Source organism: Myripristis murdjan, chromosome 6 (assembly GCF_902150065.1).
Source record: "Myripristis murdjan chromosome 6, fMyrMur1.1, whole genome shotgun sequence".
NCBI classification, from domain to species: domain Eukaryota; kingdom Metazoa; phylum Chordata; class Actinopteri; order Holocentriformes; family Holocentridae; genus Myripristis; species Myripristis murdjan.
Genome location: NC_043985.1, coordinates 17,965,138 through 17,979,789, shown reverse-complemented (window position 1 = coordinate 17,979,789; position 14,652 = coordinate 17,965,138). Strand labels below are relative to the sequence as shown.

The 14,652-nt window shown below is 41.0% G+C and overlaps 2 protein-coding genes across 7 annotated transcripts in view; one reads left to right on the top strand and one right to left on the bottom strand.

Moving 5' to 3' along the window:
• myrf (myelin regulatory factor) overlaps nucleotides 1-11,768 on the bottom strand; it is a 25,238-nt gene extending 13,470 nt beyond the window's left edge. For 4 of the 6 annotated variants that reach the window (XM_030053643.1, XM_030053648.1, XM_030053644.1 and 1 more), the window contains exons 1-3: nucleotides 8,676-9,321; nucleotides 612-702; nucleotides 208-489 (exon numbers count right to left, since the gene is read on the bottom strand). In XM_030053643.1, the coding sequence (XP_029909503.1) occupies nucleotides 208-489; nucleotides 612-702; nucleotides 8,676-8,721 (419 nt within the window). In that variant the 5' untranslated portion in view covers nucleotides 8,722-9,321. Of the gene's footprint in view, nucleotides 1-207; nucleotides 490-611; nucleotides 703-4,593; nucleotides 4,762-8,675; nucleotides 9,322-11,684 lie in introns of those variants that run through there. The other 2 variants (XM_030053647.1, XM_030053646.1) reach the window with 2 other exon arrangements.
• On the top strand, nucleotides 11,386-14,652 carry LOC115360628 (transmembrane protein 80-like). Its single transcript, XM_030053649.1, has 5 exons — nucleotides 11,386-11,434; nucleotides 11,652-11,668; nucleotides 11,814-11,907; nucleotides 12,034-12,126; nucleotides 13,200-14,652. The coding sequence occupies exons 1-5, from the start codon at nucleotides 11,416-11,418 to the stop codon at nucleotides 13,421-13,423; spliced, it is 447 nt and encodes a 148-aa protein (XP_029909509.1). The 5' UTR covers nucleotides 11,386-11,415; the 3' UTR covers nucleotides 13,424-14,652.

Below are 14,652 nucleotides of genomic sequence, written 5' to 3'. Positions count from 1 at the left end.
CAGGTAAATTATTTAGACCAGGCCTAGATTTTTACATTAACCTTGATCTGAGCACACCCCTGCCCAAAATGTACCTGTCTCTAACCATGTAATAGGCATTGGTCTAAAACTGTCGGTCTAAAACTGTCAGTGGAGGCGGTCCTCTGCAGCTCGATGATATTGCTCATGTGCCGTGCTTTCCTAACCCTCCACGTCTGGGCTGCTCACCCTGGAGCGTAGTGGCCCCTGTGCTCAGGCTTGACGTGAGCCTGCTGCTGCTGCTGCTGCTGCTGTTGCTGCTGTCCCAGGCACGGGTAGTTGTGTCGGAGGAGGCCCAGCGACGGGCCTGGGGGGTAGGGGTTCTGACAGTTAGGAGGCCCAGGCGGAGGGGCTCCTTGGCGCAGCGGGATGGGGGGGCTTACACCACACACCAACCCCCCAGAGGAGGACACTCCTGCCTGGGGAGATGAGTAATTTGGTCCTGGGGTGCTGTGGACCTCTGAAAAACAGCTGGAAGAGAGAGGGGGTTAGCCTTATCAGAAAAATGAATTCCTTTGTAACGACATGATCTGATTTGGTTGCAGAATGCTGTTTTGATGTTATAATTTGGTTGGTGTGGTGTCCCTACTGACATGTCAGCGCTATCGTCCTCCTTGCTGATGTACTCCTCCAGGATACTGGTGTCGATGTTGGCTGGCTCCAGAGAACTGGTAATATCATGACCTGTGATAAAGGGAGGGCCGGGAAGATGGAGGAGAGATGGAGAGCTCTGGGAATTAGCAACAAGAATCTTTCACCAGCTATACACACTGCCACAACAGCTCCAGTTTCAACACAGGCTTATGTTGTAACACCAGAAGACGTATCTAAAAGCAGAGAGAGTGAGGACAGTTGTGTTTTTTGGATTATCCTTGTGCTTTTCTGCAAATTTCATGCTACTCACTTACTCGTACCAATATAAAGTATTATTTAGTGAACACATAAAGTAATGCATGAAGGAGAACTGTGATTCGCTTAGTGAGAATCTACAGATTGAAGTTACTGGAAACAGACTGGAGTTCTGGGGGTTTTGCCTTGAATTTCAACAGAAACCTTGACCAACAGTCTAAATATGTGTTAGTAGTCAACATTACAACATGGCCTAACAGCAATGATTCACTGCATCTTGGCACTGGAAGCTGTCCAGTTAACTCTCACTGTCATGTACCCAAGGGCGCCGCCAGGAATTTTGGGCCCCATGAAAAAAAAAAATGTATTTACTCGATGATGGTTTAATAATTTTATATTAGTTTTTACCTATTTTTTCGGGCCCTTGTCAGGCAAGGGCCCTTGGAATTCTCTTAACTTTTACCCCATATACGGCGCCCCTGCATGTACCTCTGCTTGTGTTGCCTCATTTAGAAATAAATAACATTTGTTATTGTATCATAATTACTAAACTACCAATGTATACGAATACCTACTGTATTCAATCTGTTTCACATCTTACATGAACACAAATTTTAAGGTTGTCCATCGTATTTTGGGACACATCTTTCACATTTTTATACATATAAAGATAGGCTACATTATATAATTTTTTTAACGATTTCTCCATTCTCTCCTGGCTCAACCTCCGGGCTATTTTCACCCCTCGACAGCCAAAGCTCCACAAATCCCAAACTCATGACCCCCCTAATCTCCAAAACCACCGACACATACAGCATGCACATATGCATATATTTCTAAAAGTGTAAATCGCTTTTTAAAATCATCCTTTCCTACTGACGGCAGAACAATCAACTTGAATGCCACATGAATGAAAGAGACATTTTTTTTTTTTTTAGATATTATCCATATTGCCCCAGATGGAAGCAGAGTGAGTGTGAGAGAAGAGGGGGGAGCAGGACAGAGGGGGTTATGCAGAGGGTCAGGAATCGGTATACAGCGGGTGGGCAGGCGACCCTTTCGCTCTCTCTCTCTCTCACACACACACACACACACACTTAGAGACACACATAGACACACTCACACTGATAGATTAAGCAGCTACTCACTTGGGAATGCAAAGAATTTCTGTGTTAGCATTGGGGAAAATTCACTTTTTCTCTCTCTTTGTCTTCCATTAACGCTGGCCTCTTCATCAAAAGCCCGGTTGAGATATCGGACTTCAATGTCTCTGGCATCACCCTCGCCACACACTGCTACAACACACCACAAACAATCTAACAGACCACTTCCTCACATGAATGAAATGTGTTTTGATCTCATTCTGTACCATTTAAATTTCATTTTAATCAACATGATTTTACTGTCAGCCTCCAAGTGGCAGTTTGAGAGCACATGGAAGAACATCAACCAGTGTCTAAAGACTGAGGAAAAAAAAAAAAAAAAAAAGCAACCAATTAAGTCAACAACCTGACCATCTCCATCAAAGGAATCCAAAAATCCCAATATATGTTTTTGAAAATGTAAAAATGTACCAAATGTATCCAATGAACACTGGCTTTGTTCATTGGATGCAAACAGATGTTTAATGTCTTTTAATGCGTGCCAAAGGGAAAAGAGTAGGATGGTTTCCTTTAAATAAGATCCAGATGTGCACCCCACCCAAAAAAGGGCAGTAAATTCAGGCTGGCAGGACTGATAACGAAAAATAGAGAGATGGAGGGAGAGGGGAGCGTAGATAGATGGGGGCAGGGGAGAAGGAGAAGAGGGGGCGAGGGGGGGGGCGAGAAAAAGAGCTAGTGTTGTGGAATAAGAAAATATAATTTTGATTCTCCGGATGAAATGACTGAGAATAAAGACTGAGAGTGAGAGTATGATTGTTTGTTTCTTCTCTTGTGGAGCTTGGAGCAACTTCATCACTTTTGCAACTTTCCGTTCTTTCTTGCGAAATAATCTGTTACCATTGAGGAAAGATAAAGTTTTGTTATGAAATGTTTTTGTTATGCTTTGTGGAGTCTGATAGACACAAAAACTAAGGAACTGTAACCTCTAAATCACTAAATCAAGTTGAGTTTAACTTGCTGTGGATTGGGATGTGTAAATTTCCCTGTCCTCTATGTTTTTCTCTGTCCAGCTGTGTTCGACAAGGAACAGTGCGATGATTGTCAGTCCAACTTCGATACAGACTGGCCTTTTGAGAGATTAGGGGCTGAGAGGGGAGTGTGTGTTTGTCTGTGTGCGTGCGTGTGTGTGTATATGTGTGTGAGTAAGCACGCGCGTGAGTGTATGGGTGTGTGCGCACACGCGTATATGCATGTGTATGCGTTTGATTGTGTGTGTGTGCGTGTGTGTGTGTGTGTGCGCGCGTGTGTGTGTGTTATGCCACCATTTCAATGCCTGAGTTGTCAGCGGGGTAATAATCTAAAATGAACACAAACAGAGGGAAGAGTGTGTGAGTACCCATTAAATGTGGTTTGACTTATATCATTCAATCGAATGCGCATCCTTTGCTTTTCTTTCCACTTGCCTGACAATCGCATAGAATCCCATTTTATTCGTTTGTTTAGGAAAAAATATTAAAGCTGCTGTGAGCAAGACCATGAAAACTAATAGATGAACATAAAGTTTGAACTGAAGTGAAGTTTTGACAACCAAACCAGCTTCCAGTTTATACTTATTTTTATGCTGCCTGCAGACAAACTTTTACATGCATGCACACGTGGGTATGTGTGTGTGTGTGTGTGTGTATGTGTGTGTGTGTGTGTGTGTGTGTGTGTGTGTGCGAAAGGATGTTAATAATTAATCACTCGCACAGCGCCATTCTATGCCACTTAGTGTGACAGAACAAAGTCCATTTGATTATCAAACACGATAACCCAGAATGCATTTGGCTGTGATAAATGCAGACACATACAAAAGCATGCATGCACACCCACAACACACATGCAGGCACACACATGTACACACGCACATGCACACACACACAAATACACTGTCTGTAGGGGTTTGCGGTCCACTTTACATACTCTATCAATAATATGAAAGTTTGACAGGACACATCAACACAGATATTCATATACATTTACATGTTATATAATAGACCAAAACGTCTGTGTCAGTAGCACATTTGTATATTAGGCATCAGTCTCTACTAACCCTGGATTTAACCAAATTCTTTTTTTTTTTTTAATCTGTTTTTTTCCAATACTACTGTATGTCACATTACCTTGGAAAGTCCTCACTTTACACAAAAGATGATTTTTTTTTTCTAATCATTTCAATATAATGCCAGTGTTGGCAGAGGTGCACAAGCAGGCAGTCTTTCAGCTGTTCTAGAAAATACTGCACAGCTGAGGGATTAGCACAGGGATTGTGGTAAATTGTGCACAAAAAGAAGCGCACATACAGACAGAAGCAGTAACCTACAAACACTTTGCCTGTATGCGTCAAGCCTACAATCAGTGAAACAGCTCTGACAGATCTACACTTTCTATTTGTTTTCAAGATCTGCTCCAATCAAGGCGGTTCAAACAAGCTGAGAGGAGTGAAGGTCCTCTGGATGATCAAGACAAAGAGCAAAGCTATGACACAGATATTAGAGCTGAATGCTAATAGAAAGCCACTTGTCAACTACAGACTAATAAATCACATCCAGACAGAAGCAGAGCAGACAACAGGGCAGAGTACCTGCGCGTAGCCAAAGCATGTTGATGTCCTTGAGATGAGAGCACCTGAAACGGAAGATGAAAAGCACAATATTCCTCTCTAATTTTCACATGTTTCTCTACTCTGGCTGAAAGGCTTTAACTCCGCAGACCTGAGAAAATGCAGATCAGGGTTACAAGTGTTTTGGTGTGTGCGTCTGCGCGTGCATGCCTATGTGCAAATTATAGGCTATTGTGTATGTGTGTGAGTGTGTGAGAAAGGCTGGGAGTGTGTTATAATGAGGATTATGCCCCAGTCATGAGAAAGGGCTGTACCAGGCTACCACACACAGCCCTTGTCGCACACAAGCACTGGTCGCACCGGCAGACCTGGCTCAGGAGATTATGAGAGTGACGAGGCTGGGGCCGAGACAGGAGAAACGAGGCTGGAAAACCGAAAGGCTGAGAGCGCGAGGTCGAGGGAGAGGCCGAACGAACGCAAGACTATTAAAGAGAGTGGCGAGCAAGAGAGAGAGAGAGAGAGAGTGAGAGATAGAGTAAGAGAGAGAGAGAGAGAGAGAGAGAGAGAGAGAGAGAAATTTGTACTGGTCACAATTTGGATTTGAGCACATGATGAAAATACTGTAAACAAAATAGAAATTGGAGGATCTCATTGTCAACAACTTAGAGGTGTACTATGTAAAGTTGCAAGAAGTGAGTTATGTGACTCAGCTGACAATAATATGGAATCAGCATGTAAATCATTCGTGAGTCAAACCATCAGATCGTCAAATTATGTCCTTTATTTCACGATTTTTGTCAGCTGAGTCTAAACAGCCCTCACTTATATCGACCCACTGCAATTTGCATAGTGCACCTTTAATTTTAAGCTGCTGTAGTACAAACACCAAATAACAATCCAACACTGCACATCAAATTTACTCTTTGTGTTTGCCACAAAAATAGCCTTGGAACACACATGGTAATTGGAGAAGTTTCATTTAGATGATTTACTACACTCTCTTTTTACGTTGCTATGTGCAAATGTGAACATAAACTGAAGAGTGGACCCTCAGCCCTTTGGAGTCCAGCTAAAACCACAAACAACAATTCAGCAGCCAAGGATTACTCTGTTGGCAGTGGGCACTGATGGGGTGAGGCATGATGATGAAAAATATAACCTAGTTGTAAGCATCGTAAGCCTGGCTGCTCAGAAACAATGCATTCCTGCAACAGCAATTCACAGTCAAAGCTGTAAATCAGAGGACACGGCCAGAACTTCGGTCTGCATCACTCCGGTTTTCCAAGATGGAAGACTGGCTTCCTATCTGTGATTCACAGCTGTGGGAGTACAGCGGGACATAATTTAAAATTTAAAACAATAACCTGATTATAGTAGCTATTAATCTTTTAAAGACAATTTGGAATAAAAATCCACCTGTGAACAATTAAGAAGTAAAGATCGAAAGATCAAAATCAAAATCTGTAAAGTACAGTTAACAGCCAGCTATATTTTCCATCTAAAAAAGTTTAGATACATTTTAATATTTTGGATCATATAAATCCAACGTCCTGTGGTTCAAGGCTTCACTCAAGCTGGATCCACAGTTATTAAAAGGGCAAAATTATTACTCAGAGCAATCGTCTTCAAGAAATCATACTTGAGAATTTCAAATTAATATTTTCAGGTGTTTGATCACAGTACATGGAGCAACTAAATGCAACAACAGCAATAAATGGCATTATCTTTGGTGTGTCCATGCATGAGCCTGTGTGTGTGTGTGTGTGTGTGTGTGTGTGTGTGTGTGTGTGTGTGTGTGTGTGAGGGAGAGAGAGAGATACCGTCTGTTTAAATGTGTTTAAGTGTGCCAGAGAGGAGGAGGTCAAGTTTTTGGGGGGGTGGAGAAGGGGAGCGCGGGGGGGTGGAGGGGTGGGGGTTTGCTGTGTTTCTCTCAGCAGGCCAGTCTCACCCCTCCCTGAGCCTGCACTATCTCACCTCCTCGCCCTGTCTGCTCTCTGTCATTCTAATGGAGTAAGAGAGAGAGAGCCCAGGGAAGAGAAATACCAAGGAGAAACACAGTCTCACCTCGTTGTGTCTTAACAGCCACCAGGGCTATGCCAGGAATGTACACTGTGCATTAGGGTGAACATATACATATTTCACTAATCCTATTAAAACACAGTTAACCAACACAGAAATCCATTACAGTGCTGTGTGTGTGTGTGTGTGTGTGTGTGTGTGTGTGTGTGGGTGTGGGTGGGTGGGTATCTCTTTTTGTGTGTCTGTGTATGTGCGTCTGTTTTCCAGGTAAAATGCAAGGTGAACATGGCAAGTGAATGGTTCTAATTACACAAAATATAAATGCCAGCTCTTTAGCAAGTTAATTGTTCCAGTTCAAGTTAATTATCTGAAGCACTTTATTCATATTCATATTCATGTTACCAAGTGTTTGATGACTGCGGTGTTGCTGATAACAGTTTAAAGGGAATAATAATAATAAAAAAAAAGAAGTTTGGTTGAATGACAGAATAAGCGACTTTGGCTGTGTGACATCAGTCATTTGGAGTTGCACTATTAACACTGACTCGAACCCCACAGCTCACCAGTGCAACACAACAGTGAAGTATCTAAGGGGCACCTCGTGTGTATACTCCTCATGGACAAGCTGACATCTTAGTCCAAGCAGAGTGGCTGAAATAAAGCCAAAGTAAGAACATCTCTCTCACTCCCAAACCAAGAATGTAAACACACTAAATTCCTGTCAGAGTGGCAGGGAACCTTTGACAGTCGTGGATTGCTGTGTATATTCAAGTCAACACTCGGTGAACGCCGCAATAGAGTGCTCTCAAGTCTCTTGAGTGATAATTTATTATACATAAACCACAGTTTATGTTTTTTTATGTGCACTTGACTTCTCCTCAACACTTGACATCAGGTTTCTCCAAAAACACCAAATAATAAGATGTGAATTTTATGGCACGCTGTAAATCACAGAGCACACTAAGCCTTTAAATAAATGTGACAAATCTATGTGAAACAAGCCAGAGTGTGGAATCACTTATGAGGTAATGAATAGTCTTCAATTCTGACTGATTAAACCTATAATGATGGAGCCTGCTCAGTCCAAATCTGCATCCAAGTCAACACAAACAACTGTAGTTCATTAAAAAAAAAAAAAAAGGTGATATGAACAGTCGACCAAAAGAAAAACTTAGTTCACCCACCTTCTTTTTTTAAAAAACATGTGGAATACAATTAAACCCTAAATCTTAAATAAGTCAGAGCATACAAATAAGTACCAAACTAGGAGAGGGTGAATGTGGATGGGGTCTTTACTTGGGGAGAAAAAAAAACATAAATTATGCTTTTCTGAAAATATACTTTTGTTATATTCCCTATGTAATTCATAGTTCACCAGCCTTTTAACACCACATCAGTGGTTGATATCAAATTGCCCATGTCTTTCTCTAGCACACATTGTGCCACAGCGATAGGACCCCTTACAAGACACACCATTTATCTTGACTTGAATTCCTATCTCCTCCCCCTCCACCTCGTTTTTACTCAGGATTCCCCGTTACTCGATCTGCTACCCATCACCATCACTTTTGCTCCCCGCACTCGGTAACCTTGCTGCCATCTCCCATTTTGGTTTTGAAGCCCGAAAGCAAAACGGAAACTGGTGGCCCTTAACTGCCACAACAGAGACTGTGCGCATCAATATTATTTATAAAGCAGTGCCATGAAATCATCCACACATTTAAATGAGTTAATGCTCCGATGTGACTGTTCGCACAGCCACCTGTCCTGTCCTGTCCTGTCCTGGTTGCACCACAGCAGTTTAACCCAGGCCTCCTGAGGCAAACATTTAACACCAACAAAAACATGTAACAAAACTGGAAGAATTGACAGAGAAATGATGTTAAAGCGAATTCTTTGGAGGACAGCTCCTACAGAGTAAAGCACCAGAAAATCACGCATTGCCCCGCACTGCTTTTAATTTGGTCTCCATACTGAGGTGTGAGGCGCACACAGCGGGCTTTGAAAACGAGCTTTTCCTAAACAAATAACACGATTACACTGCATATATTTCTTTAATGGTATGATTCATTTCGCGTTCTTACCTTCAAAAAATCTCTGTAACGCTTCAGTTTCATCTACCACGTCCATCCTAGCGGGTCCCACTTAAAAAATCCATGAACGTCTCCCCTTGTCCGAACGAAATAAATTCGGATCGGGGAAACTTTCACATATACATTACGAAATCCAGATAATAATTGATGTGCTTTCTGTTTTTAGCTTAATCAAATCCAACTCTTCAGGGAGCGCTTCTTTCTTCTTTTCGGCAACTTGGCAATACCCCGAATATAGCCTAATCTTAAAACTGGTCTTTTATATGTAGGCTATCCCAAAGTTTCTATTACTGTTATTAATATTATTAGAGAAGTTACCAATGTCCGTGTAAAAACTCGTTACAGAAGTAACCTTCAGGCGCACCTTGATTCACTTCACTTCCAAAAAGCAAAATGTTTTTCAAAAAAATATCTTTCAATTAGTCCCGCAAAACCAGTCCCTTCTGCAAAAAGCACAAAAATAATATAAAATAAAATAAAATAAAAACGTTTGAAAGGATGGAAAAAGAATTTAAAAACGCGTGCGTAAAAGTTGGTTAAACTTGACTCCCGAGCCCCTCAAGCTGATTCTCTTCCTCCTTCGCCTCTCCCTCCCAGACAGGATGTGAGCAGCGGAGAGTCGGAGGAGAGGAGCTGAGGCAGGACAGGTGAGAGATGTGCGCCCGTCTGCTGGGACAGTCCCGGACAAAAAGTCCCAGTAACAGCCCCATAAGGACTTGTAATGTGCCTGTGCGTCTTGATTCTCTGATGTTTACAGTTACTTTGTGGTATTTTGTACAAACATAGGATCAGTATGACCAGGCTGATTTCCTGTATAGTCTAATTAGTACATTAAAATACCGACCAGGCTAATAAGGCAGCATACCAGGCCCAGGAAGATTCTTTTAAAATAACACTACAATCCCTCCTTTTCTGTTAATGTAATTTCACCATGTCTTTAACTGATGGCGAATCCATTCATTGAAACTCTTCTGCCTGATGCATGCTGTTATGTAGCTATGTAAAAAGCTGTAAGAAAATTTTACGTCCCCTATGATTTACAGCAGTGGCTCTCAGGTGAGGTCCTGGGACCCCTATGAGCTCTCAAAGGTCTTCTAATGGGTCTTCTAATGGCAAAATTAGACAGAGTTTATGCTCACTGCAATAAAATTCACTAGAGATTATCCTTATTAGAGACCGTATCATATAACACTGACTATTCTAATGACTTCTTTAACTTGTAACACCATTATCTCGCTATGCACAGTAATCTGTGAACAGTATATCAAATCAACAGTAGCCTAGTAGTCTTTCTATATTGGGACAAAATATTGCCAAATGGGCTTCCACAGCCAAATGCATGCTGAGGGTCTGTATGTTTAAGCAATTTAAAAGACTTTTGTGTGGTCTTGATGAATCCCTCGGGTTTTAATACACATACAGTTATACGAGTGTTTTGTGTCAAGGCTTCCCTACAGGGAGGATTTGAGGGAATGATCCATTTCTCTCAACCTTATCAGCTGCATCCCAGCCCCCCCTTATAACAATGCCACTGTGTGCAGCCCCCGCAGCCTTGCCCCCTCACCTCCACCCCCTGCATGTGAGATGCTGTTGTGTTGTCTTGTCCCTCCACAGCTGGAGCATCTCTCTCTGCACACCCCCCTCCTTTTCCTCCATTCAACCCAAACAACGCCTCTGTTCTTCCAGCCACACTATGCAGATTGTTTCAGAGGACAAGCAAGAAAGAGAAAGAGATAGAGGCTGCAGGGGACAATGAAACAGCTGGCTATGTTAAAACAGTTCATTTTGGTATTTAGTGTTTTTTCATCTCATATAGGATTGGTACATTTAGCGGTGAGAAAGAGAGAGGGGGAGAGATGTGTTTTGGGGCTCTCTGGATATATTACCTCACTATAAAAAAAAATCTATAACCACGATAACTATAAATGCATTTAATAACTCAACAGAGTTACATTTGACAGCTTCAGACTTCTTACTCTGGGCTGCAAAGGAAATCTCAAGTCTCAAAGCAATATGTGCAAAGTCACATGGTTGTTATAAAACAAACAAACAAAAAAACATAAAGAAAACAAAAAACAAAAAAACACTTTTTATTTTACACTCATCAATGATCTTACTTAACTTTTTCTTGGCAGCATCCCTATACAAAGTTATTTGACTGGTGTACACGTTATAGTTCATACTCCAGCCAGTAGGTGGAGATATTTATTGATACTGTTGAGTGCTTGAGCAAAGGAAAACCAAAGAGGATATAGCTTAGAGCAAGAGGTGTAACTCGGCACAAAAGGAAGGATAGGCGATATTTTCAACAAGTTAACGTTAGTATTCATATAATTCACAGTATAAAACTTAAAATAGCCGAAATGGTAAATTCACATCACGCATTGTTATTGGCCTATGCCAAGAACACCCATGTCTTTCATACACAGTAGACAGTTTGCACCAAAACACCATCAAATCGAGCCAAGAAAGCACTGAAATCGCTTTCAACAATCTACAAAATGCCTATCCGAGTTATAAACATTATTGATCAGGCTATTTCAAATGTGTTATCCAGACAAATAAGCCTCATGTAGTTTTTTTTTTAGTAGATGGAATAACCGCAGTTCATTCAATTAAGTTCTGCTACCGAAGCGTCCGTCCCTTTCCCAGAAATGCCGACGGAAGTTTCCCGCGAGTGAACCGTCTTCCCTTTTTTCCCATCTCTGGAAAACCTGGAGCAAAACTCAAGATGGCGATGCCCAGACCAGGTTGGTAGACGCGTTGCTATAGACACGGATTTTCGTGGCTCCTCGTTGAAATTTGCGGTGTTGGCTTTAATATTCATTTCAAATCAATACGAGCAATTTATGAATTAATAATTTAAACAGACACTGAGTTATTTTCGTCTGTTGCGTCGTAGCTTTTGGAGCTTTGTGAGGGTGTCACAATCTAACACCTGTTTTCACTGTCTGTCTCTGTTTCCAGGAAGGTCTGCCAGTGTTGTATCCTTTAACTCACCTGTACAAGTGTTAACATGTTGCTCAATTGTTGCTGGCAAATTAAAGGTTTCCCATGAACAATTAAACGGTTGTTTCTTTTGGTTACTTGGCAGTGTTATAAGTGATGCCACCTTAACCCCACATCCAGCTGTCGTCTGTCCCCTTCCAGTTGCTGCTGCACTTGACAGCTTTCTACTTTGTCTTCTATTTCCTCTCCACTTTCAGCATGATCATCTACAAGAGTGAGTGCTGAGTGTCTTGCGTAGGCTAATCCCAGGATTACTCCCGTCTCCTTGGGATAAATTCCATTTGAATTAGTTATATTTGTCATAACTGAGACAAATCCTTTCCCACTGCTGTGCTGTCAGGCCGTGTGCTGAGCTACCCTGACAACAGGCTGGCCAGCGATGTGGGGCTGCTGCTCATCATGGCTGCTTTGGAGACACTGCGGCTGTTCTGTGGTGAGCCCAGCACTCATTTTTAGACTACAGTTTGACCTAGATATCGTACTGATATTGGTGTATATGTTGGCCCATATGTGAAAAGTACACATTGCAGTAAACGACACTTGATCCTTTAAAAACAGTGCTATCATTAAACAGTTTGTCCAACAGACTCCAGTTATTTACAGACCTTTGTACCGCATGTGAGTTTGTGTATCACTGCTGAGGAGATGGTGCTCAGATTGTGTTGAGAAGTTAACTGTTCAACCATAAAATGTTAATGTTAATGTTAAATATATCTTTATTGTATATAGATATATGCTTTATTATAGCTATTAGATTACCAAAGTTAGATTATCAAGTATCCTACCCCATCCTACCCCTGCAATCTAAACCTTTATGCCTCTGTTATCACCATTACAGTTAAGGCATGTGGATGGTGAAATGCTTACTTGCATAGAGATTCCCAATGTGTTGAAAGTTTGGATAGTGAGTAATCAATAAAATTGCATAATAAAAGCCATGTTCATAAGCCTGGCATAACAGTGTCATAACCATGACACTTGCCCCTCAAAATTTGTATTGGCATTGACTTGACTCACATTAAGTAGTCATGACAAACACACGTGCCAACTCTGCAGAGGACATAACAATGAATGACACTTAAAGATAACAGTCATAAATATTCATTAATGTTCATAACAGCTGTCATGCCACAGTGATATGTAAGTCTTGTCAACATTTAGTGTTTTAAAGACATCTTTTATTCTTGTACCATCAGCATAATTTCCAAAAACTAACCTGCGAGATCTGCCCTGTGGTATTCTATGTTCTGATGTTTTTATAGTATTTGCTTTTAATTATCTTGGTATTTTATAATCCTTTGTCTTTTATTAGCTGATGATGTTCTGTTGTTACTACTTGTGTTGCTCTGTGTTACGTTGATTTTATGTCTTGGTGAGTGAAAGCCAATTTTCCACTTAAACTTCAAATAATTTGTCCCCTGACCCACAAAAACTCACAAAACACCAGCAAATAGTGTATTCAAATCCACTGCCTTCCACCCGTGCCTCCATCTCTTGTGTGTGCAGGTATGAAGGGCAACCTAAAGGAGACGGAGGGCTACGTTGTGGCTAACCTCTTCCTGACTGGGGTAACGGTCCTGCTGTCGGTCTACTTCCTGACCTGGCAGTCCTACGTGCTGCGAGCGGACGTTATCATCAACAGCATCTTGCTGGTTGGCTACGGTTTGGGCGGAGTCATGGCTTTCATCACTGTGGCCCGTTTCACCAGGTTGGACTTCCACTCTCGCTAGATTGTATCACAACCAATGTTTGGTCAGCCTTGGACTAGTTGGACTGCACAGCATCTAGTGTCAAATATACAGGATATACTTCATCATAAAGAGACGGGCCTACATTCTAGGCTTATGTTTCTTTCATTTTGATTGACAAGATATTTCCATATAATTAGTAGCTCATACATGTGTTCTGAATGGCCTGACTGCGTGGAGCTTTGCTATTGTCTTCTCTTTTGTTCAGGAATGAAATAAGCCCTGGTTCTTCTGGACTTGTTTGAATTATTGATTTGGGTGTCATTCATCAAAGTGTTACTGTATACCTTGTACAATGTCGTCACGTCCTCCAATTTTCCTCCCAAGATAGCTCCAAGGAAAATATCAGATCTCTTATTCTGAAAAGATAAAATATTGTTTATGCAAGCAGCAGAGGGATGAATACATTCAGTCGACCTGAATGTAGGCATATGAATAAGAGAGACCTTATCCTTGGCAAAAGATGAATTGTGTGAATGAAAAACAGAGTTTGTGGAGGTAGGGCACTGTCATCATTTTTAATGTGACTGGTGTATTATCTGTCATCAGCCAAAGATCTTGTACAGGTTTGTTTGTCTCAACCCAGCCAAGTGATGGATGTATATTAGAACTGCAAAATGAATCAAAACGGTTGAATCTCAATATTTACTGCTGCAGTTTTCACATTGCAAGAGTGTTTTTTTTTTTTCCTTCAAGTGAAATGAGCAGCTGTGGATAAAACGTTTCACTCTGTTCAAACAACAACAACACGAAGCATGTCCACACCCCACATGCACTTTTTCTTTTTTTGCTATATTTTTTAAGCACTGGAAATAAATTAGGTCATAAAAGCTCTACATAAAATGTAAATCATTACATGCAATAAAGTGGCATTTCACAGATTTCAGCCACTGTATGTCACAGCTGAACTCTTCTGCACTTCTCCACTATATCATTTCTTAAAATAATTTAAAAGCACCATGTCATTTGTGAAAAAAGGATCTCTCAGGGAATTTATTATCATGCAGTGAGACTAAACAAATCAAATAAGGGCTACTGTATGTGTCATATTTTCCATTTAGATAATGTATTTGCGAGGTATAACGTATGTTGTTCAGCATTTTTTCTTACTTTGTTTTTTGTCTTGTTTTTTTTTTTTTTTTTTTTACACATATTAGGAATAAAACATTTTTATTTTTGTGCTACTAGTGATTTTTGTATTAAAGAAATTA